This window comes from Arachis hypogaea, chromosome 5, assembly GCF_003086295.3.
Source record: "Arachis hypogaea cultivar Tifrunner chromosome 5, arahy.Tifrunner.gnm2.J5K5, whole genome shotgun sequence".
NCBI lineage: Eukaryota > Viridiplantae > Streptophyta > Magnoliopsida > Fabales > Fabaceae > Arachis > Arachis hypogaea.
In genome coordinates this window covers 103,592,039-103,615,225 of record NC_092040.1, presented here as the reverse complement: position 1 = coordinate 103,615,225, position 23,187 = coordinate 103,592,039, and the positions used below count along the sequence as shown (strand labels likewise).

Genomic DNA, 23,187 nt, shown 5'->3' with positions numbered 1-23,187 from the left:
CTACGGGTCATCTGGTCAAGAAAATAAGTGAGTAATTAATTTGGGTTAGGATACGCAGGATTATTGTTCTAAAAAGCGAACCAAAATGGTCAGTTCAAATGGATTAACCAAAAATCGGTCATAAGGACGATTCGGTTAACCTCAAAAATCTCTTAACAAAAAACTGATAAAAAAATTGGTTAAATCAGTGGTTAACTGGCGAATTGGAGGAACGGCCGATTTTAAAGAGGTTTGCCGATTTGAGAACCCCTTTAAAACGACGCGTTTTGACCTTTAAAAAAAAAGAGAAAATAACAAATAAGTCCCTGACTTTTTGTCCCGCGGACATTTTCGTCCCTAACCATTGAAAAATACTTTTAAGTCCTTGACTTTCACAAAACTTGGACGGATCAGTCCCTCCGTCCAAATTTCTCCGTTAGGGACTAATCCGTCCAAATGCCTCCGTCAAAACTGATCCATCCAAATTTTGTAAAGATCAGATACTTAAAAATATTTTTCAATGGTTAGAAACAAAAATGTCCGCCGGACAAAAGGTCAGGGACCTATTTGTCATTTTGTCAAAAAAAACACCCTAAATTTTCTACCTGAAGCCCATACCCCCCAGTCCCACACTCCACTCATCTCTTCTCCTCTCTCAAAAACTCAATTGAAAGAACAGAAAATAACCCTAGCGGAACCCACAGCCACCGCATCTCCCCCAGCCCCGTAGCACGCAGCCGCTGCACCCACCGCAACCCCCGCAGCCCCACAGCCCCACAGCCCCGCGGAACCTACAGCCACCGCATCTCCTCTCCTCTGTTCGCCGGTGTCGCGCCATGGAAGCTCCGTCGCCGTCCTAGGAAGCTGTGTCGCCGTCGTAGGAAGCTCCCTCGCCGTCGTGTGGAAGCTCTGTGGCCGTCGCCGTCTCCTCTTTTCAAGTGCTCTCTCTCTCTGTTCGCCGGTGTGGCCGTCTCCTCTGTCATCGCCGTCACTCCACTTCCTCCTCGCCGCCGGTAAGCAGTAAGCACTCTAAGTGTTGATGCAAATCACTTCACTCGAAAGCAGACAGATGCAGGACAAATATAATTACACTTGGCATTAAAATTTTCATTATTTCTAAAATTGTGGATGAGTACATAGTCTCTTACTTATTTTATGAAACTGGAATAATCTTGTTGATGGTTGATTTATGATTCTAGAATGACTTTCTGAAATGATGATGATATTGTTACTGATATGTTGTTGGCTTCTTGTTGATTTTCTGATGGTTATTGATCAGTGATGCTTAGTGCCTTTGATTTTGAATTGTAGTTGGGTTTAATTATGAGTTGGTGAGTTAATAATACTGATTTTGTTGATATTTGCTTATTCTAAATTGCTGATTTTCTGAAATGATGATGATGTTGTTGCTTGATGATATATTGTTGGCTGCTTGTGGATTTTCTGATGATTACTGATTAGTGATGATTAGTGCCTTTGTTTATTTCTGAATTGGAGTTGGGTTTAATTGTGAATTGCTGGGTTTAATTCTGAGTTGCTGAGTTGATTTTGTTAATGTTTGCTTATTCTGAATTGTTGATTTTCTGAAATGATGATGATGTTGTTGCTTGATGATATATCGTTGGCTTGTTGATGATTTTCTGATGATTACTGATTAGTGATGATTAGTGCATGTATTTAGTTGAAAATTTTGTTGTTAATATTTTTTTTGGTTGTAGAACATTATGGTAAATTTTGAAATTTTGGATTTCATTAGGTTAGATTAGAAATTATCAAATTTAAATATTTGAAATTATATATTAAATTTTTAATGAATATTTAATTAAACCAGTTAAACCCCAGTTGAACCCCGGTCGAACCATTGAACCAGTGAACCAGTTATCTTACCGGTTCATTGACCGGTTCGGTTCTCGCAACCTTGCGGCGGGACACAGCTCAGTCCCTCTGTCGTCTACCCTGCCTCCAGTACACTAGGGCAGCGGATTGATTGGGAGCAAAACAGGGTAAGGGGCCGCAATTGCCGCCGTGGCCTCTGCCGTCAGTGTGAATGAGTTTCAAATTTCATTTTCCCCCTCCTTGTAACCTGTATGCTTTAATTAACTTCTGCTACCATCATTGAACAAATTTATGTTGCTACGGATACAATTGTAGAAATAATAATACATTTGCTATGCTTTGATTTGCTGCTCATTGGGTCATTAATGTGCCCTAATTTGACAGTGTGTAAATAAGTTCAGTGTTTGTGCATAGAGAGCTAAACTACGGTTATTTTGCATTGCCGCTAATTACATTTTATTATTATTGTTGGGTCTTTTCTTAATCCATTTGCTTTTGTGGTTGTGCCAAAGCTTGATTGTGTTGCTTGTGTTTTTGTTCTGAATTTGATTTCTGTACTAGAAAACTAGGCTTTGCGAATTTCAAAATATGGGAAAGAAGCTTTTATTTTTCCTTTTGTTATTTATATTATTTGATTTGTTCATATTTAGTTCTGGTGTTTGATATTATATTCAGGTTTTCTGGTACTGTGTACTGTCTTTGGGAGTGCCTTGTTTGTTTATGGACTACTCTGATCTCCTGAAATTGTTGTTTGCCATTGCTATTTGGTGCTCTGCTTACATTACTGTTGCCATTCTTACTTCCTTTCGCGCCGTCAATTGTCTTTCTGCTTGAGCTTCAGAGGGAAAATTGTTTGGAATTTGATACGAGGACATCATGGGCTATGCACAACTTGTTATAGGTCCAGCTGGTAGTGGCAAGGTATTTTATTGTGTCACCTCATTTGCTCTACTTTTTCACTCATAGTATCTAAATTGTGATTACATTGTTGTTACTGTGATTGCGGGGAAATATGGTCAATATAGCCACAATTTGCTGTTGCAATGAGGTTGCAGAGAGCACCACAACAGCGGTATTATGGCTGCAGTCACGGTTATAGGAATCCAATTTATTGTTTAAATTAGGAGGGCTATCAACTATGAGCTAGTTCTAATTTGTGTAGCTGACCCAGCCTTGTTGGGGTGAACTTTCATTGTTGTTGTTGCCTCATTTATATTGTTGAACTACAGACCTACATGCTGTTTTACTTTTCTTAAACCGGTTAAGACACTCATGAGAGTTTATTTTTGTTTTTTCTATTAGTCAACATATTGCTCGAGTTTGTATGAACATTGTGTAGCTGCAAGGCGTACAATAAATATTGTGAACCTGGACCCTGCCGCTGAAAACTTTGACTATCCTGTTGCAATGGGTAACGTAAATGTGTTATTTGTAGTTAGTATTTTTCTGGGTTCAGTTTGTTGTTTTCTGAAACTTAACGCTTTTGTTTAACATGCTTGCAGATATAAGGGAACTGATTTCCCTGGAAGATGTTATGGAGGAGCTTGGATTAGGCCCTAATGGTGGTCTTATGTACTGCATGGAGTATCCTTTTCTTTGTTTCATCTTCTTTACAAACTTTTTCTGTAATAATAAGCCTGTATCATTGCTTTTTGCGATGCTGAGTTAGGCAGAGATTTTGTTTGCTAGTATAAATGACCTTCATCTTTTGCTATTTTACTATTTTCCTGTTTATTTACATTTAGTTGCTACATTAAAAACTTGCTAGAAACCGTGTTGCCTTAGCAATCTTATTTAGACACCTTGAAGATAACCTCGATGATTGGCTTGAGGAAGAGCTGGACAACTATTTAGATGATGATTACCTGGTCTTTGACTGCCCTGGTATTCTTGCTTATCCCTTGGCACTTTCCGATTTCTGTCAAAGTAGGGTGCAAATGTTACAATACCACAAAATTTTCATTGTGAAGTGGTAATATTGGTATAATCCAGTTGCATGATGCATGAGTTAGTAGCTAGTACATGATCTTTTTGAACAATAGAAATTGATTTGCTAGTTTGTTTATATTTCTTTTAATTGTTATCTATAAGTTGTGTGGTTGAAACTTGACCTGATAAATACTGTTAAATCAACTCAACCTTTTATTGTTTTTCAGGCCAGATAGAACTTTATTCACATGTGCCTGTGCTCAAGAATTTTGTGGAACATTTGAAACGTAAAAATTTCAACATTTGTGCTGTGTACTTGCTTGATTCACAGGTTTGTGGCAGCTGCTCATATACCCAGCTTTGCTTCCTTTTGATATATCAATTCTGTAACATTCCTTAATATTCATTGTTATTATCATTACCTTTGTTGACCCTAACGATTTTACATGATTCCAGTTCATGAGTGATGTGACAAAATTTATCAGTGGGTGCATGGCTTGCCTTTCCGCAATGGTTCAACTTGAATTACCACATGTGAATATCCTATCAAAAATGGACCTTGTGACTAACAAAAAGGATCTTGAAGAGTAATTACTGATACAAAATCCTTTTACTTAATCTCTTTTAATAACATTCATTTTAATCATAATCTATGTATTTTTTTTCTCTCTTTTAGGTTCTTGGATCCAGAGCCTACTTTTTTACTGTCTGAATTGAATCAACGAATGGGTCCTCAGTTTGCGAAGCTTAATAAAGCTTTGATTGAACTGGTGGGTATCCAAATATTCTTAAAAATATATGCGCTTTTCACCCCTCCTTGCCAATTTGATATTGTTAAGGATGTGCATTATTATAGTTCAAGCAACTAGGCAGGAGGATCTAACTTTATGCCTAGAATCTAGGAGAACATTGAAGAGGATGAATAATGGAAGAGGTTGTATGTGATAATATATTAAGGTATCGGAGTTTCTGGGACAGGAAAACCTACTCACAAATGTTAAGGCATATCAAACATTCCTGTAGTTTTAGTTTAAATTGGTCCTTCATGTTTATATTGCATTTAATTTGATGTTTTTTCTTCCCACATGTTAGGTGGGACATGAACAATTGTGATTTTAGGCAGGACATGAACATCTATCATCTGGAATTAGGGACTTGTGTAGAATACATCGTTTGTTATGGGTTTTTGTTTCCATTAGGACATAGCTCTTGCTTTCTTTTTGTGCAAATAACATTGGAACAAATTGCTGGCTCCATATTTTGGACCTAAAATTAAAAAGGAATGAAGGTTTCACTCCATCTTGGCAATTGTCACTTCCATTTTGTAACAGCTATTCTTGATTTTCGTCCTGCCGTTAAGGCTTATGATGAAGATTGATTCAATTTTACAGTATTTAGCTTTTGTTCTTTCCCCATCTTTTGCAATAGTTGGTTTCTATTTAGTAATCTATTTGTTTATCATGCAACAGGTAAATAACTATAGCATGGTGAGTTTTATACCACTGGACTTGAGGAAGGAAAGAAGGTAAACTCTAGTGCCTATCTACCGTTTTGCCTGCATAGTACAAACCTTTTGACATAGTAGTTGTTTTACAGCTCATTGACTCCTATAATTTTACCTATAGTAACACCAATTTTGTAATATACTCATTTGTTTCATCATTACAGTATCCAATATGTGTTGAACCAAATCGACAACTGCATCCAGTATGGAGAAGATGCAGATGTGAAGGTTAAGGATTTTGATCCGGAGGATGATGATGAGTAGCTACTATGTTGCAAGTGCTACATACTTGGAATGATTCAAAATTTGGTTTTTGAATTGACATAATGGTGGGTACTTTGTTGATATATAGTATAAATTACTAAAATGTTCTCTGAATTGCCAAAATATGATTTTCCAAATGACGTCAAAGGTGGGTTGTAAGATTGTGACCTTGATGATTTGTACAAATCAGTGTCTGAACTGTCAGAAACCTTGGGTAGGGTCATCAATGGGTAATTGGTATGAAGTTGAACATGAAGCAGTTTTAGACACAAGAAATTCTTCTAACTGAAACATCTGATATGCTACTACATTAAAATTATGGTGCGACTGCAGTGTGTGCTTTTTTTTTACGTGCATGGCATGACAATTAAAGTACCAAACATTATTATTCACATTATTTTGACCCTACATTTCTTGTTTCTAGTAAAAGATTCGGATGTTTAGCATTTTCCATAATATTTATATGCCCTTAAATAAAAAGGGTTGCAAAGTTAAGAAATTACTAAACTTTTTGACTCAAGTTTTATTTTATTTTTTTAAATGAAAATAAAAATATTAGACTACAAGGAATGAGTTGCAACTATCATTTTTTTTACCTAACTTGATTGCAAGTTGCTGTGAATCTGTGATAAATCTTTAGAGAAGTTTTGCTTTGTTCCTTCAACTATAAGTTGAACGATTCGTTCTTGTCCCAAAATGCACCTTTTTCCTAATAATGTTCATAGCTTAGCAATGTGTACTCTAATAAATGAGGGGGAAATGATAAGAACTAAAATGTTAGAAATTCAAAGATGTTATGAAATACAAGTTTGACAATTGGCATTTTCTTTCATTAGTGTTTATGCAACACTATCACATTCATGACTCATCAACTACTCATGTATTTTGTCAATAATTCTGACATCTACTTGTACAAATTTCTCTAAGAAAAGAAAAACATTTTTTTATTGGCAAATTAAATACGTCTCACAAAGAATTGAGCCTTCACATGAATACCTTCCTAGAATTCTAAAAACCTAATTCAAGAATGGTAAACAATGAGACGTCAAAATCTCTTGGACGAAATTGCCCTTGTAAATCTTTGAATCAAGTAGAGTTTTCGGCCACCTTGATCTCAACTTTGAACAATGCCTTAACAGGCCTATGATCAGAGAGTTTTGATTCACTCCTGCTGTATTTACTTTGCTTCATTCCCTCTCCAAACCATAGTATTCGATCACACCTGTAATCCTTCTTGTGTTAGATCATCATCTATCTACTCTTCCTCATAGAAATACTACAATATATAATGTTATATCATGAAAAAGCAAGATTGAGATCACGGTTGAAAAATTTGCGAACCTTCCCAAAAATTATGATATTATGGAACCAGTTTTAGGGGAGCAAAAGTGTTAAACATTTTGGATTTACACACACAAAGTAGGGCACAATGAACTGGACTCTGTAATACAATATGGTAACAAGAATCTTTCATATTGTTGGTCATTTTGGCTTTCTTGATGCATTCATAAAGCAATAAATTCTAAACGCAAATTATTCAAATTCTTTAATTTAATGCTCCCAACCCAAAAAAGGTAAAAACTAAAAAGCCAATCAAAATTCTTCAATTTACCATGCTGGAGCACGCTTCTTTTTGGTCAATTGTTTCTGTCCACACCCAATGTAATCTTCAGAATTAGGGTGGTACTTGTAGGTAGGTGGAAACTCTATAGCTCCTTCATGCCAACCTTGGAATACATGACGCTCCCTGAGCTCCATCTTTAGCTATAATTTAGAATAGAGTTTTAAATCTTGATGAATTTATATTATTGTTATATATATATATATATATATATATATATATATATAGTAACTAATTAATGCGAAAACTTAGTATTTCTTAATTACCTGATCATGTTTCAACAAGGTTTCCCATTGTCTTCTCTTGATCAATGATTTTGTTGCAAAGTCTGGCAGGTAGATCCTATAGTTCAAATCCCCAAGCCACACTATCCGGCTGCATGGAAAAAATATGTACACATTTTAGATCAACTTCATGTTTTGATGACTATTTTTTTTTTTTTTTTGGACATGGTGTTTTGGTGACTATAATGTGTTATAAAGTTCTCAAATCTAAATAGCTATGCAATTTTCAGTCATGAGAAATTCTCAGGTCAAGTATATCAATCAGATATTATGTAGCCTTAAATTTTGGAGAAATTAGTACATACTTTTACAAATAGAAAGTGTCATGTAAAATATTCTTTAAAAGAAAGTATAGGGAACCAATTTTTAGTTAGTTAATATTAGTACATTTTTTTTAATTATAAAAATTTTCACTTAAAGGATTTAGGATTTAGAGTTTATAATTTAGAATTTACAATTAATGATTTATAATTTAGGATCTAAAAATTTAAGATAAATAAAATAATTTTAAAAAATTAGCTGATATTGGCCGAAAAAAGTTGGCTTCGTACCATTACTCATTGTTTAATTACATGAGAGGTCAATCTAATTTACACGTTTTTCTTCTTGCTGCTGAACAATAAGCCAACATAGTGATACTACATAATCATTGTTAAGTGGCTCATTCTTTTTCCACAGCTTCACTTTTGAACTTCATTTATTGAATGAATTCAACCAATAAACTTACTCATGATCTATAATTTTTTCAGGCATATCATGAAGAGGATCAGCAGGGAAGCTTGTCCGATACAAAATCTCGGCCGCATCGATGTTTCTCTGTTTCCGGTCTTCTTCTTTTCCACCGGAAGCTAGATGACTACATATAAAGCAGAAGCTCGTTTCATGCAAGCAAAATCTAATTGATATTGAACCCTGTATTTTTAAGGTTAAAAAAGAAAAAAAAAAACTCACTCTAAGAAACAATGTATAAAATTTTTCAAAACTTGCATATCAAAAAGTTCTCAAGCATATACAATTTTGCAAAAAACATGCCTTGTTTCCCAAGAAACCCATGATTCCACATCCAACCGACGAAACACTCAAGTGATGGATGGATCGATAGATTTCGCATCGAACCCAAATTGTGACAAACATTCCAACCATTTGCTTACTTATGATGCATTGGAAATCTTGTCCAACATCACCTTCTACACAAACTTGTTCTTGATCCTTCAGGGGATACACCTTTTGAGGCTCTGCTGTTCTTTCTCCTTTCTTGGTTGGCATTCTTTTGTTAAGGGCCGCGCCGATGAGCGAATTCCATTTCCTTGAAACTCTTCGGTTTTGGGGTCCTAACACATTTGCTGCATTCAAAGGCACAATTTCTTGGAACCTTGTATAACAAAGTTGTTGATCACATCACATATTAGTCTATGAATTAAGTAAAACTAAATATTTAATCCAAAACCATTATGAAACTTACCCTAGAACATAGATATCCGGAAAATTATTTTGTATTTCTAGCCAATCTTCCATGTCCAGATTCTTTGGCGGTTGGATTCCTCCAACATTCCAAGAACCAACAAAGATCCTATTTCAGAATAGCATAAAGATTATTAGATATGATTACTTTGAATGATAATTGTAAAATATAATAATTCATAATTAGAACAAGCCAACACAATATCTCATACTTTTTGGTGTGATGATGGAAGCATGTTCTTGAGTTTTGAGATGATTGATTCAAATTATGATGAGTTCCCTTCTTGGCTAGTGATGGATTCTGATAATCTCCTTTGGAACTATCAAAGTTAAGTATCCTTTTTAGGATCTTACTCTCGTTTATCTTAAAGGCCTGCATGATCTTTGAACCAAAATAAAAAAACACTCTTCAATATGATTAATTCACCAAACATGGGACTGAAAAGACAAACTGAAAAAAAAATAAAATAAAAAAGATACCTAGTTATTGTAGTTTTCTTGAGATTACCACCAAAGTATGGAAGTGACATACAGAGCTTAGACAAGTAGAAAAGAAAGAGACTTGTAATGTGATATCAAGAGGATTAGTCAATGGATGAGGATGGGGATTTATAGGCATGCAACTTAGTGCTACCCCAATTGAGTAAGTTCTTTTTATTGTATTATTTGAAAGTGGAAGTAAGTTTAAAGTCGAATATTTTATTGAAGTTAGAACGTGTATTTAGACTCTTCAAAAATGTATCATTAGATATAATCATGTATGTACTTTTATTTAACTACTTAAGCTTTGGAGTATGTACCGTTTTTATTACCAAAAAAATTTTGAATTTGATATTTATTATTCCATAATAATAATAATAATAATAATTGAGAAAATGCCTAGGCAAAATTCAGACTTCAAGCCCAACCGTTTAAATTTTTGGGATAGAATATTTAATAACACTTTTAAAAATATATACCTTACGTTGAGCAACAAAAGTCGAATATGAGGTTATTTTTTCAACCGTGTCAGCCATTTTCTCGCAAATTAACTTTGTTAGGATTTTATTTATTTTTTGGTCAATTTCGGCAGATACAAACAAACTTGTATCAAGATCTTAAGTATCTAAAAACTGATACAACTTCTTTAAAAAAAATAAGTTCGACTTGAGAATTATTTAATTAGTGTCAAGGTAATCTATATCGAGATTGCTAGTGGTAAACTTTATGATAAACGACAAAAGAATAAATAATTAAATGAAAAAAACTATGAAAACACAAAATATTGATTTAAACAAAGCAATAACGAAATTTAAAACAGTTAAATAAAATTGAACCAAATAAACAAAAGGAAACAAGTAAAAAATCAACTTCTAATACTCACATGCACTCGCACTCCATGTTCTTCCATTGCGTTGCGGAGATTGAAAATTTGATGAGCTTATGTGATAATCTAATGTTCTTGATTGAAGTCCCGAAACTCTTTTAAGTTTCTACTATTTATAGATCATGGAAATGGACTTGCCATGGAGCATATTTGTTCACTATCTTTCTCTTTTTTCTCAGCCATAACCTTGTCTTAACCATAAAAAATCTTGACTTCGAATATAAGTTTTGACACCCACATCTTTTTTAGTCTTCAAAGTCCCACGGCTTTTCAACTTGCTCCTCAAATTTTACACCCATATCTTTCACTCAACTTGAAGGTCGAGTAGAAAGCCTTGATAATCACAGAAAAGAAATAAATACTCTTCCGACTACGACGCTCTTTGTACCATCTTTAATTTTTTTGATTTCAACTTGCCTATTTCTACTTGTGTAGTCGAAACACTGTTTTGGTATTGTCAAAACTATTGGTAATACAAAAAATCCATTTTTTTTTTACCAACGGTTAGTAATTGGTTAATGACATGTTTTGGGGGCAACAGAAAAAAAATCTGGGCTGGGGTGTTAATTTCTTAACACAAAACCAAAGATCATTGCCATGGAGATCAGAGTAATTTATTGTTGTTTCAATATATATATATATACCGACTTTGTTTTTCCGTGGAGCACCATGAAAGGAAATATCGTCCTTTACATTTTCCAATTCAATCAATCAAGCACACGCACTAGCCAGCTATATTACTTTTAATTAATTAGCCTATACTATATATAAATGCCAAACGATTGGTTTTTGTTCTCCTAACATACATGTACCACCAAAACCAATTCAAATTCCTTAGCAACTTCACAATCTTCCACCATTCTTGTTAGTTTTTGTTATAAAGTTTCTATATATTTTAGCTCCAAATAAAGCATGCCATTAATCATTGCCGGTGAAGTTTTCTTGGTAGTAAAGTGAACAAGTTGTTCTGTTGTTAGCTCATGCAATTTTTGCTGGCATAACAATTATTAAACTCTATATATTATATTACATGAGCCTAAAACCGAGTGCGTGCATGTTGAGATTTTTGACTCAATGCCAATGATAGCCGCAACTTGAAGATAAAGGGACGTAGAATTTGATGAATAATAATTTTGTAGCACTAAATAAATAACTATAACTCACATAAACCGAGTTTGGATTTGGCGTTGATATCGAATTGTTGGTCATTTTCATTGCTCTTCTTGCTATTCTTTCCCATGTGCAACCATTAGCATTCTAATTCTAATTGCATTGCTAGCACCCAACATAGGTTTGCTTAAAGCTAATCTATGATTATTTATGCCGAAAATTAAATTATCGTGGATGAAAAATTAAATTATTTATGCCAACAATATTTTTTATTATAAACCTTAAATTCTAAACTATAAATCCTAAATCTTAAATCTTAAATTCTAAATCCTAAATCTCAAATTCAAATTAGTTTTACTTTGTTTCACTCTCAATTTTTTTATTTTTTCTTGAATTTTGAATGTTTTTATAATTTTATTATTAATTAATTTTGGGTGTTTATTTTTTATATTTATTTCTTTTTTAATTATTGGATAATTTTTAAATTAATTGCTTGAATTAATGTTTGCCCTATAAACTTTTTCTATTTTATTATCTAACCATGCCAACAAAAGGTTATTCTTTTTTTTAATCATTAGAGAAACAGTAAAGAAAACAAGAATTGATATTTTTATTTTATGTTTGGTATTGCTTCGGAACATTGTAAACAGAAAAAAAAAAAGAAAATATAGGATATAAAAATAGAATTAAAACAGATGCTGAAATTCTTAAAAGGTAATATTTTGGTGAGAAAATAATAATGAAATGATTGTGCTTTACATCGATACATTATTGTCAACTAGTCTTACATATTTTTGAGGTGGGTATTGTAATATGGGAAAAAAAAATTACTAATAGTAATATGTACACGCTTTTAATGACATGAATACATGATAAGATATACATAAATGTTTGTTCTGAAATGTTTATCAAATTTAATTAATCTCATTAAAAGAAATTCATGTTTACACAGTAAGTTAACTACTTATGACAGCTACACGAATATTTGGATTCAAAATTATAAACTCTAGCTAGTTGATAGGTAATTCCACTATAAAGAATATACAATATGTCACGGGTTCCATTTGTTGTCCAAGACCTATATAATTTGATTGCGCTAAGATGGAAAGTATGATTCCTACATTATTAGACTATATTATACTTTTTTTTTCCAATTTTGGAATAAATTATTGCTCCCAATATGAAGAAGATTTCACTTAAATTAAATGGCTACAAGAGACACAAAGAAATTGAACAAGAAATGATTCATGTTGTTTAGAACTCATTTATAAAAGATGCATTTGACAGAATTTAGAATAATTTTCTCATAAAGTACGGTGTTGGAGGTAATAAGTGGATTTCAGATAACCGAGGTTTTATTCAAATTAATTGATGTTGTTATTTTTTCAGTGAAAATGGGTATAACTTTTAGTTCGTTTTGTGTCTGATTTCGGTTCATTTGTAGAGCTATTTGAAGATCGTCATTTATGGATTCCAATTTATCTTGATCACCACTTTTGGGTTCGGATGAGAATCACACAAAGGAGTGAGAGCATGCATGCTTTTTTTAACAAGTTTATTACACGCAATAGCTCATTGATTCAATTTGTCAAGCAATATGATAATTACCAAGGAAGTAGAGAGCAAAGAGAGAGAGAATTTGATGCTGCAAATTTTCATACTGTCATACCTTGTGCAGCAAAATCATCAATAGAGGCTCAATTTCAGCATGTGTATATGGTGCGGTATTTTACAACCCACAAACTAACCGGCAAGTGCACCGAGCCATACCAAGTAATACCTTACGTGAGTAAGGGTCGATCCCATGAGAATTGATAGATTAAGCAACAATTGTGTTTGATAGGCTTAGTTAGACAAGCAGAAAATAGTGTTTAGATGTTCAAAAAGCATTAAAGAGTAAAGAAGAGTTTGAAAAGACAGGTGAATAAGTGAATAAATTGGGAATAAAATATGGAGAAGATAGTTAAGGCTTCAGAGTTATCTATTTTTCTGGATTAACTTCTCTTACTAACTATTTTAATTATGTAGGATTTAATTTATGACAAACTGTATGTGACTAGACCCTAATTCCTTAGACCTTTCTAGTCTCCTCTAAAATTCATTAACTGCCAATTTCTTGGTCAATTAATTCCAATTAGAAGGTGAAGTTCAAATTCTAGTTTATATGCTATAAAATTTCTAATTACCCAAGAAATAAAAGGATTATATGTCACGTATCCTGTTAAATTCAGATCATTAAAATTTAGGAGAATTTGTTTTCAAGCTATTGTTCAAGTATAGAACTTTTCCAAATTATACAAGAACTTAAATAGAAAGAGGGTCATACTTCCGTTCCACCCAAATTCATAAAATAAAGAACAAAAACAATTCTTAAATATAAATCCAAAACATAAATTAAAATAGACAGAGCAAATGAATCAATCCATACAAATAGACAGAGCTCCTAACCTTAACAATGGAGGATTAGTTGCTCATGGTTCAGAGAGAAAATAAGGATTGTAAATTGGAATGTAAATTTGTATAGAATTCTCTAATGGAATCCCCCCTCATGGAATCTCCCAATAGAAGAGAAGTCTCTCCTTTTTATAACTAATCCTAATTAATTTAAAATCTAATATCTAAAATTAAGATAATATCTTTTTCTATTTTCAAATTCAATTTGAATTTAAATCAGAATTAATTAACTACTCTGCGTCTTGTAACGTGGGGACCACTTGGCTTCACTGGATCCGCGCCTAACTTGGGTGCTAAAATGGGGCCTAGAAATCACCCCCAGCGTTTTCTGCGTTCTCTACACGTCGCGCATGTCACGCGTATGCGTCAGTCACGCGTACGCGTCGCTAGTCTTTTCAGCAAGTCATGCCGATGCGTCGATCACGCGTCCGCGTCGCTGAGCAAATCTTCAATTTACGCGTGCGCGTCAGTCACGCGCACGCGTCGCCCTGGATACCTCTAATTCACGCGCACGCGTCAGGCATGCGTGCGCGTCGCTCCTCGCAGCCATCTTCTTTGATTCTTGTGCTGCAGAAACTCCATCAAATCTAGCCGAATGCTACCTAAAATAAACAGTATTGCACAAAACTTAAAATAGCATCCATAGTGGCTAAAATATAATTAATTCTTGATTAAACTCAACAAATTAGATGCAAATTCACTAGGAAAAGATAGAAAAGATGCTCACGCATCACAACACCAAACTTAAACTGTTGCTTGTCCTCAAGCAACCAAAACTAATATAAGCTTAGGATGTGCATTTGCATGAGAATGAGAGTTCGATTAAGCTCATGTCTCTTCTTATAGTGGGTTTACAACTGCAATCCTGAATAGTTTTGGCATTTCACTTTATCCTTTGAAGTTCAGAATGATTGGAATCCATAGGAACTCAGAATTCAGATAGTGTTATTGATTCTCCTAGTTCAGTATGTTGATTTTTGAACACAGCTACTTTATGAGTCTTGGCCGTGACCCTAAGCATTTGATTTTCCAGTATTACTACCGGATACATAAATGCCATAGACACATAACTGGGTGAACCTTTTCAAATTGTGACTCAGCTTTGCTAGAGTCCCCAGTTAGAGGTGCCCAGAGTTCTTAAGTACACTCGTTTTGCTTTGGACCACAACTTTAACCGCTCAGTCTCAAGCTTTTCACTTGACACCTTCACGCTACAAGCACATGGTTAGGGACAGCTTGATTTAGCCGCTTAGGCCAGGATTTTATTCCTTTAGGCCCTCATCTCCATTAATGCTCAAAGTCTTGGATCCTTTTTACCCTTGCCTTTTAGTTTAAAGGGTTATTGGCTTTTTCTGCTTGTTTTTTCTTTTTTTATTTATTATTTATTTTTTTGCAAGCTTTGTGTTTTTCACTGCTTTTTCTTGCTTCAAGAATCAATTTTATGATTTTTCAGATTATCAATAATATTTCTCTTTTTTCTATCATTCTTTCAAGAGCCAACAATTTTAACATTCATAAACTTCACTATAAAAAATATGTACTGTTCATGTCATGCATTCAGAATTACAGAAAATACCACTACATTTAAGTAAATAAGACTATTCTTCAATATAGACCCACTTTCTCATGCAATATATCACTCCTGTATTATTATTTTTTTATTTGAATTCAAGCTCAGTGAGAAATACATGAGACATCTTTTCAGAATTAAAGCAATTTAAGAGAAAGCTAAACTAGTCCTAGGATTCTAACTAATAAAGGATCATGCAACAAACAAAGCAAAATAGCAAAAAAACCAGAACATAACATAAAAAAAGAGGGAAGGAATAAAAGAAATGAAAGGAACTCAACCACCTTAGTTATCCGAGCGGTCATTTTATTCTTCAGATTGTGCTCCTTTGTGAAGATGATTCACCTCCCTTAGTGCCAAAAAAATAAACAGAAAACCCTTAAGCGGAGCGACAACACCAAACTTAAAGGTTTTCTTGTCCTCAAGCAAAGAAGAACTGAAAATAAAAACAAATAGTAAGATGGAAGAAGAATAAAAGGATAAAAGAACGAGAGAGAATTAGGAATTGGGAGAGAGGAAAAGAAAACTAAAACTGGGCGGCGAACTAGTATAGTTGTGCGGCGCAGGCGACACGTACGCGTGCAGCAAGCGTACGCGTGAGTCGCGGAATTGTCTTAATGACGCGTAAGCGTCAAGCACGCGTCCGCGTTCCCTGGATTTTGCGCGATTCGTTCGAAGCCATCCGCGCGCATGCACAACTCTCTGTTTGTGTGGCTTGGGGACCAATATTGGCATATGATGCGTTCGCGTCATGCACATGCACGTGTGGATGGCCGTTTGGTCAAATGACACGCACGCGTCAGGGAGGCGTACGCGCGAACAAGTTTTGTGCTTCTAGCACACTTCCAGCCCCAAACCAACACAACTCTCTACCCAACACATATTTACGTCGAAATACAAGGGTACGCGTCACATCAATGACGCGTATGCGTGGTGTGCCAGAATCACCGATGACGTGCACGCGTCATGGACGCGTACGCGTGAGCTTGTTTGTGCGAAATATTTCATTCTGGCGCTACTCTCGCGCAACTCTCTGTTCATTTTTATTTTTCATGCACACCCATCTGACGCATACGCGTCGGGTGCTCTTCTCTTTTTTTTTTTTATATATACAGTTCCTGTTCTAAAATAGCTGCATGATCAGAAAATTAGTAAGAACTCAATAAAAATCAAATAAGTAAGAAAACTACTACTACGAAAAATAACTAAGAATGAAAAAGAACGATCATACCACGGTGGGTTGTCTCCCACCAAGCACTTTTAGTTAAAATCCTTAAGTTGGACATGTGGTGAGCTCCTTGTCATGGTGGCTTGTGCTTGTACTGATCCAGGAATTTCCACAAATGTTTGTAATTCCAATGGCTACCGGAATCCCAGACTAGGCGCCTAACGCCTTTGAGCAAGTTGAAGCAAGTGACAAGTCCCCAAGAATGTTCATTGTGGAAATGAATTCCAGGGTTCCAAACCTTGCTTTTACACCCGTCTTCTTGTGGATCACCATTGTTCTCATTGGGTGGCAAGCAATCTGAATTCTCACAGAGACATCCAAACAACCTTCTAGACCCATTCGATTTAGCTCTACACCAATCCCTACACTTTAATTTAGAGCATGCAACTATATTGAACCTTGCTTGACAACTCTTGCCATTAACCATCTTCCTCTTACTCTTAATGCCACAAAGAGCTCTAAGTTGACCATCCGTCTCCAGTAACCCATATTCAAGTGGGAAAATAAAGGTTAAGGATAGGAATTTTACCCACTTGAATGTTGTATTGGATGGGGATGGCTTTGGAAGAGGTCTTACAAGCTCCACTCCCTTGTGTTCTTCTTTGAATTCTTCTACCTCTTTGCAAGCTTCCTCAATTTCAATCTCTTCCTCTTGGTAGCTTTCTTCTAATTCAATCTCTTCTTCATTGCTTACCAAGGGGATAGGAGGTTGTGCATCTTCCCTTTCTTCCATATGTGAAGGTGGACAATTCTCTAATTCACTAGAGTATAAACTCCTTTGATTGGTTTCTTCACTTTCTTCCATAGGATCTTGCATTGTATCTTTTGGGAAGGAATTTTCTTGTTCCTCTTCCTGGTTCTTGATTAGTTACTGCACATGTTTCTCTATATTTTTGACACTCGTCTTTATATCCTGTAGAAATTCTTTCATGAGGAGCTCAAGATCTGATAGTATTTGAGATGAATGAGGAGATGGTGGCTCTTGATATGGGTAGAAAGATGACGGTTCTTGATATGGATAGAGAGGTGGTGGTTCTTGGTATGAATATGGAGATGGTGGCTCTTGATATGGGTAGAAGGATGATGGTTCTTGATAGTTGGAACATGGGGCATTGAAGTTTCTTTGGTTTTGGCTTTGCCAACCAAAATTTTGATAGTTCCCCCATCCACAATAATATGAATCACTACTTGGGTGTGAGTAGTAACCCACGTGATCTCTCTCCATTATTTTTCCTTAGCAAACAACACCAAACAGGATTAAACGCACCATGTGGTTGACAAGTAAGCAAAGAAGAAAGAGCATGAAGAAGATTTAAACTCAATAGCCAAGGGGACACTAAACTTAATTTCAGCAATTAAGAAAAATATTAGTATTAAAATTTTTTTTGTATATTTATTTATTTATTTTTTATTTTTTTATAATAAAAAAAGAAGGAAAACATAACAGGAGAGGGGGAGCGAAAGAAAAAAAAAGAAAGTGTAAGGGAAAAGAAAAAAAAATATAAACGTAAAGAAAAAGATTTTTTTATAAAAAATACTAATAATAATAATAATAAATTTAATTAAAAGAAAAATTATCTAATCTAATCAATCAAACAACGAATAGTTGTTAATCACTATCAATCCCCGGCAATGGCGCCAAAAACTTGGTGCGGTATTTTACAACCCACAAACTAACCGGCAAGTGCACCGGGTCGTACCAAGTAATATCTTACGTCAGTAAGGGTCGATCCCACGAGGATTGATAGATTAAGCAACAATAATATTTGATAGGCTTAGTTAGACAAGCAGAAAATAGTGTTTAGATGTTCAAAAAGCATTAAAGAGTAAAGAAGAGTTTGAAGAGACAGGTGAATAAGTGAATAAATTGAGAATAAAATATGGAGAAGATAGTTAAGGCTTCAGAGTTATCTATTTTTCCAAATTAACTTCTCTTACTAACTATTTTAATTATGTAGGATTTAATTTATAACAAACTATATGTGACTAGATCCTAATTTCTTAGACCTTTCTAGTCTCCTCTAAAATTTATTAACTGCCAATTCCTTGGTCAATTAATTCCAATTAGAAGGTGAAGTTCAAATTCCAGTTTATATGCCACAAAAATTCTAATTACCCAAGAAATAAAAACATTATATGTCACGTATCATGTTAAATTCAAATCATTAAAATTTAGGAGAATTTGTTTTCAAGCTGTTGTTCAAGTATAGAGCTTTTTCAAGTTATACAAGAACTCAAATAGAAAGAGTATCATACTTCCGTTCCACCCAAATTCATAAGATAAAGAACAAAAATAATTCTTAAATATAAATCCAAAACATAAATTAAAATAGAAAGAGCAAATGAATAAATCCGTACAAATAGACAGAGCTCCTAACCTTAACAATGGAGGATTAGTTGCTCATGGTTCAAAGAGAAAATAAGGATTGTAAATTGGAATGTAAATTTGTATAGAATTTCCTAATGGAATCCCCCCTCATGGAATCTCCCAATGGAAGAGAAGTCTCTCCTTTTTATAACTAATCCTAATTAATTTAAAATCTAATATCTAAAATTAAGATAATATCTTTTCCTATTTTCAAATTCAAATTTGAATTTAAATCAGAATTAATTAACTACTCCGCGTCTTGTAACGTGGGGACCACTTGGCTTCACTGGATCCCCGCCTAACTTGGGTGCTAAAATGGGGCCCAAAAACCACCCCCAGCATTTTCTGCGTTCTCTGCACATGGCGCATGTCACGCGCATGCATCAGTCACGCATACGCGTCGCTAGTCTTTTCCGCAAGTCACGCGGATGCGTCGATCATGCGTCTGCGTCGCTGAGCAAATCTTCAATTCACGCGTGCGTGTCAGTCACGCACACGCGTAAGGCATGCGTGCGCATCGCTCCTCGCAGCCATCTCTTTTGATTCTTGTGCTGCAGAAACTCCATCAAATCTAGCCGAATGCTACCTAAAATAAATAGTATTGCACAAAACTTAAAATAGCATCCATAGTGAATAAAATATAATTAATTCTTGATTAAACTCAACAAATTAGATGCAAATTCACTAGGAAAAGATAGAAAAGATGCTCACACATCAGTATACTCATAAGAAGTTCAGGGAAGTTCAAGCACAATTTAGAGGAAAGGTGAATTGCATCATAAGATCAGCACAGTCTGCTTTAGGTTTTACGGCATATGAAGTTGTAGAACAGGTTTCTAACTTGACGTTCAACAAGTTTGTTGTTACATATGATGCGATATCATGCGAAGTAAAATGTCAGTGCTTATTGTTTTATTCAAGGGGTATATTGTGCTATCATTCTTTGAGTGCCTTAAGCTTTGAGCAAGTAGATAAAATGGCACCAAAATATATATTGCAACTAGAGTAAGAACGTAAAGAGGAGGCACACACATATCAAAAATAGCCAAGATGAGCCTTTATCGGAGACAAGAAACAAGAGATTTGATTATTTAGTGTTTTTCTCGCACAATATTTGTGAATTTGCAACATCGTCTAAGGAGTATACTGTAATTCTGCACCACGCTTTTGATAATGTCATGGCTGAGATGCAAGAATATCAAGTGAAAAGTAAAGGTAAGTGTTTGTTATCTCATGAACATGCTACATTGAATGATGTTAACGAGCTTTAAAGTCCACCATGTGTTAGAATAAGAGGACATTCCAAGAATAGACTGGAATCGAATATGAAAAAAAATATCTCAAATACATCAAAGAAAAAGAAAAAGGCAGCTCTAAAAGAGGTAACATTGATTTGCTTTTGATTAGGCAAAGATGTGTTTGTGTATGTTAGTATATTTGCTAATATATGATTTACTTCTTTTGAAGTTAAAATTTTTAGATGGTGGATCAATGATTCAGTCAAGCTCCAACCTTTATATGAATTATCCTGGAAAGGATATGACGCACTATGATAGAAGTTTGTGGTTTTTAGTAAAATAAATTTTGGTTCATTAATGTTTTACTCATATAATATTTTCTCCTTTGATGAAAATGAGGGCTAATTTCTAATTTGTGTTATATTTTATTGAATAGTCACTTTTTAGTTTTCCAAATTAGCTTCTGCAATTATGTTATAGTAAACAGTTCATGTGTTTATTATACTACATTTCGATTCATTTGTGACTAAATTTCGGTTCATTTGTGGTTTTGCCACTATTGAGGTTTGATAAATACATTCAATCTATTCAGTGTAAACCTAGATTCATTCAAATTAATGTGATCTCAATACAGCTTAGATATTTCCATCAAATAAATCATATATATATATATATATATATATATATATATATATATATATATATATATTAACATTTACAATTTCTTACAAAATAGTGTTCAAGAATGTCAATAGAAATTCATTACAATTCAAAAGATTGAACCTATTTAATTTCTATATCCCCATTTGAGAATCTACAAAAAAGATTTGAGAGGACAGCAGATGACTTTGAGAATCTTATACCTTCAGATCTCTTGATGACTTTGTCTCTCAATTTATTTATCTTGTCCAAGAGAATGGTTGGACGATATTCATGCCTAAAAGTATCAACTTGTTCCTACAATTGAAAGAAATTTATTCATATAAACCGAAATAAACTAAGAAATGAACCCAAATGAACTAAGAAATTAACCCAAATCAACTTATTTTCAAACATGGATTGTATGTTGCAATCATTTAAAAATTTTGGTTCATTTCATTCTGACTTAAGTTTCATCTTGAATTTTCAGAAGCAAAATGAACAAAGATATGAACCGAAATTAGTTTAGATTTGAACAAGCAGTCAAAAAGACTCAATTATCAACAAAAACACATTGAATGTATACAGCTGACAAAAATCATAACACAAAATTTATTAATATGTATTAATTAAACTAAAAAATAAACCAAAATTTATTAATATGTATTAATTTAGAAGTAAAGGATCAACTATGTTTTAATGATACTTACCTGTTTCCAGTTTTTACATTTGTATTTTTTATTTTTGATCTTTTTGGGATCAATTGTTTCCATCCATTTCATGACATATATTTCGCAATTTCAACTAATAAAGAAATAAAAAAGTAAAATATGATTAACAGGATAGATACAGAAAAGCACAGTAAAACATATCAAATAACACTACTGAAGTTTTATTTGAAGTGATTATTTAGAAAGATTTGGTTTTAAGGGTTATATGATTGGATTCTGAGTTATTAAGAAAATAATATGTTTTGAGTTTGATTTATTTAAAAAAGAATGAATTATGTTTTAAGTTTGAATTATTATTGAACGGAATGGGAGGAATGATGATGATTGAATGAGAATCAAGAATGATGAGATTATGACTTTAAAGTATGATTTTTGAATGAAATTTAATGATTTTGAGACATATGTGACCGGATAAGAGGCGGTGGAGTTGTCCATTCGTTCCGGGTATAAGTTGAGACTTCCGGTAAGATGCAGTGGTGTTATCCATGTGCTCCGGGTAAGAGTCGATAAGCCGGGTAAGATGCAGTGGTACTGTCCACTTGCTCCGAAAGAGTTCAGGATTCCAGGTAAGATGCAAGGGTTGAGTTCTGTCATCACTTGTTCTGGGTTGAGAACTGTAACACCACCTAAATAAGAGGTAAGGGTGAGGTTGTCCCTTTGCTTCGGGTACGCGGGTAAGTGCAAGGGTTGCGGCGTTATCTCACTTGCTCCGTGTTTAGTGTTCTGTCCAATGGTTAGCTACCAGAACATGTCGGGTAAGCTATATAACCGACAGATGAGACTCATCAGCCATAGGACAGACATACATCATATGCATACGTGTGTTTTATTTGATTGTGCATTAATTGGGCTTGCCTATGTGATTATTATGCTTACTTGCTATATTTGCTACCTGTTGTATCTGTACCCTACTTGTGTTTACTTTGTCTGTATTGATTGTCTATGCACCGGTGTTTCAGAGGATTGGAAAAAGCAGAAAGTGAAGGGTTAAGTTATAAATTGATTCAGGATTTGAGACCCTTAGACAGTTACCTACTTTCTAGTTTAGTTTATTTTTCTTAAGTTTAATTCTAAATGTCAGAGTTTTAGGAATATTTCTGACTTTTTCGAGACCTTATATATTATTTTATGCGGGCACTTTTACCATATTGAGAATCCCTGATTCTCATTCCATACATATATTGTTGTTTTCAGATGCAGGACGCGAGACACCGCATTGAATATTCTTGGAAGTGAAAAACTATCTTGGGACTTGGTGTTTGTATTTAGTTTATGTTTAAATATGTGTATAGATTCTTTATCTTGTATATATTATGTTTTGTCCTTCTTAGAGGTTGACTTGGAAAAACAGGATTTATATTTATCTGTTGGTTTATTTTTGTGTGTGTGTGTGTGTGCGCTAGCCGACCTTTATTTTGCAGGTTGAGTTTAGAGCTTGCTTATGTATCTATCTTTTGAAACTCTGTTTATATACTTGTATCTTTGGTTTTCTATATAAGCCTTCTATCCAATCGCTTTTCGAGTGTGACGCGCTTTCAGTCTTGTTTTGTTCAACTTTTCTCCCAAGGCTCCTAGTTAAACCATTATTCCTATATATCTATTTAC

The 23,187-nt window shown here is 34.2% G+C and overlaps 3 protein-coding genes across 6 annotated transcripts; 1 reads left to right on the top strand and 2 right to left on the bottom strand.

The window, feature by feature from the left end:
- The first annotated feature begins 582 nt into the window (after nt 1–582).
- LOC112802398 (GPN-loop GTPase 3) lies at nt 583–5,839 on the top strand. Of its 4 annotated transcripts, none has more exons than XM_025845595.3 (10): nt 583–992; nt 2,491–2,736; nt 3,118–3,226; nt 3,318–3,399; nt 3,614–3,699; nt 3,972–4,075; nt 4,201–4,331; nt 4,421–4,514; nt 5,214–5,269; nt 5,413–5,839. In XM_025845595.3, the coding sequence occupies exons 2-10, from the start codon at nt 2,692–2,694 to the stop codon at nt 5,510–5,512; spliced, it is 807 nt and encodes a 268-aa protein (XP_025701380.1). In that variant the 5' UTR covers nt 583–992; nt 2,491–2,691; the 3' UTR covers nt 5,513–5,839. The 4 variants fall into 4 exon arrangements, with proteins under 4 accessions (XP_025701380.1, XP_025701382.1, XP_025701381.1 ...); XM_025845597.3 differs by having other exon boundaries at nt 587–992; nt 2,657–2,736; XM_025845596.3 differs by having other exon boundaries at nt 602–999.
- Nucleotides 5,840–6,478: 639 nt separating this feature from the next.
- LOC140184750 (type IV inositol polyphosphate 5-phosphatase 9-like) lies at nt 6,479–8,318 on the bottom strand. Its single transcript, XM_072237678.1, has 4 exons — nt 8,145–8,318; nt 7,400–7,508; nt 7,125–7,276; nt 6,479–6,734 (listed from the first exon to the last, which is right to left on the bottom strand). The coding sequence occupies exons 1-4, from the start codon at nt 8,168–8,170 to the stop codon at nt 6,599–6,601; spliced, it is 423 nt and encodes a 140-aa protein (XP_072093779.1). The 5' UTR covers nt 8,171–8,318; the 3' UTR covers nt 6,479–6,598.
- LOC112802396 (type IV inositol polyphosphate 5-phosphatase 9) lies at nt 7,943–9,457 on the bottom strand. Its single transcript, XM_072237677.1, has 4 exons — nt 9,359–9,457; nt 9,091–9,260; nt 8,880–8,987; nt 7,943–8,789 (listed from the first exon to the last, which is right to left on the bottom strand). Exons 2-4 carry the CDS (start codon nt 9,255–9,257, stop codon nt 8,408–8,410), a joined length of 657 nt encoding a protein of 218 aa, XP_072093778.1. The 5' UTR covers nt 9,258–9,260; nt 9,359–9,457; the 3' UTR covers nt 7,943–8,407.
- Nucleotides 9,458–23,187: the final 13,730 nt, after the last annotated feature.

Bases quoted from the DNA above. Each gene is read 5' to 3' on its own strand.
- LOC112802398 (XM_025845595.3), top strand. From the start codon at position 2,692: ATGGGCTATGCACAACTTGTTATAGGTCCAGCTGGTAGTGGCAAG. The intron at 4,076-4,200 runs GTTTGTGGCAGC...ACATGATTCCAG, and splicing joins TGTACTTGCTTGATTCACAG to TTCATGAGTGATGTGACAAA. The intron at 4,515-5,213 runs GTGGGTATCCAA...ATCATGCAACAG, and splicing joins ATAAAGCTTTGATTGAACTG to GTAAATAACTATAGCATGGT.
- LOC140184750 (XM_072237678.1), bottom strand. From the start codon at position 8,170: ATGCCTGAAAAAATTATAGATCATGA. The intron at 7,509-8,144 runs GTAAGTTTATTG...TTTTCCATGCAG, and splicing joins GAAAAAATTATAGATCATGA to CCGGATAGTGTGGCTTGGGG. The intron at 7,277-7,399 runs GTAATTAAGAAA...TCTAAATTATAG, and splicing joins CCTTGTTGAAACATGATCAG to CTAAAGATGGAGCTCAGGGA.
- LOC112802396 (XM_072237677.1), bottom strand. From the start codon at position 9,257: ATGCAGGCCTTTAAGATAAACGAGAGTAAGATCCTAAAAAGGATACTT. The intron at 8,988-9,090 runs GTATGAGATATT...ATTCTGAAATAG, and splicing joins TTCCATCATCACACCAAAAA to GATCTTTGTTGGTTCTTGGA. The intron at 8,790-8,879 runs GTAAGTTTCATA...TTGTTATACAAG, and splicing joins CCGGATATCTATGTTCTAGG to GTTCCAAGAAATTGTGCCTT.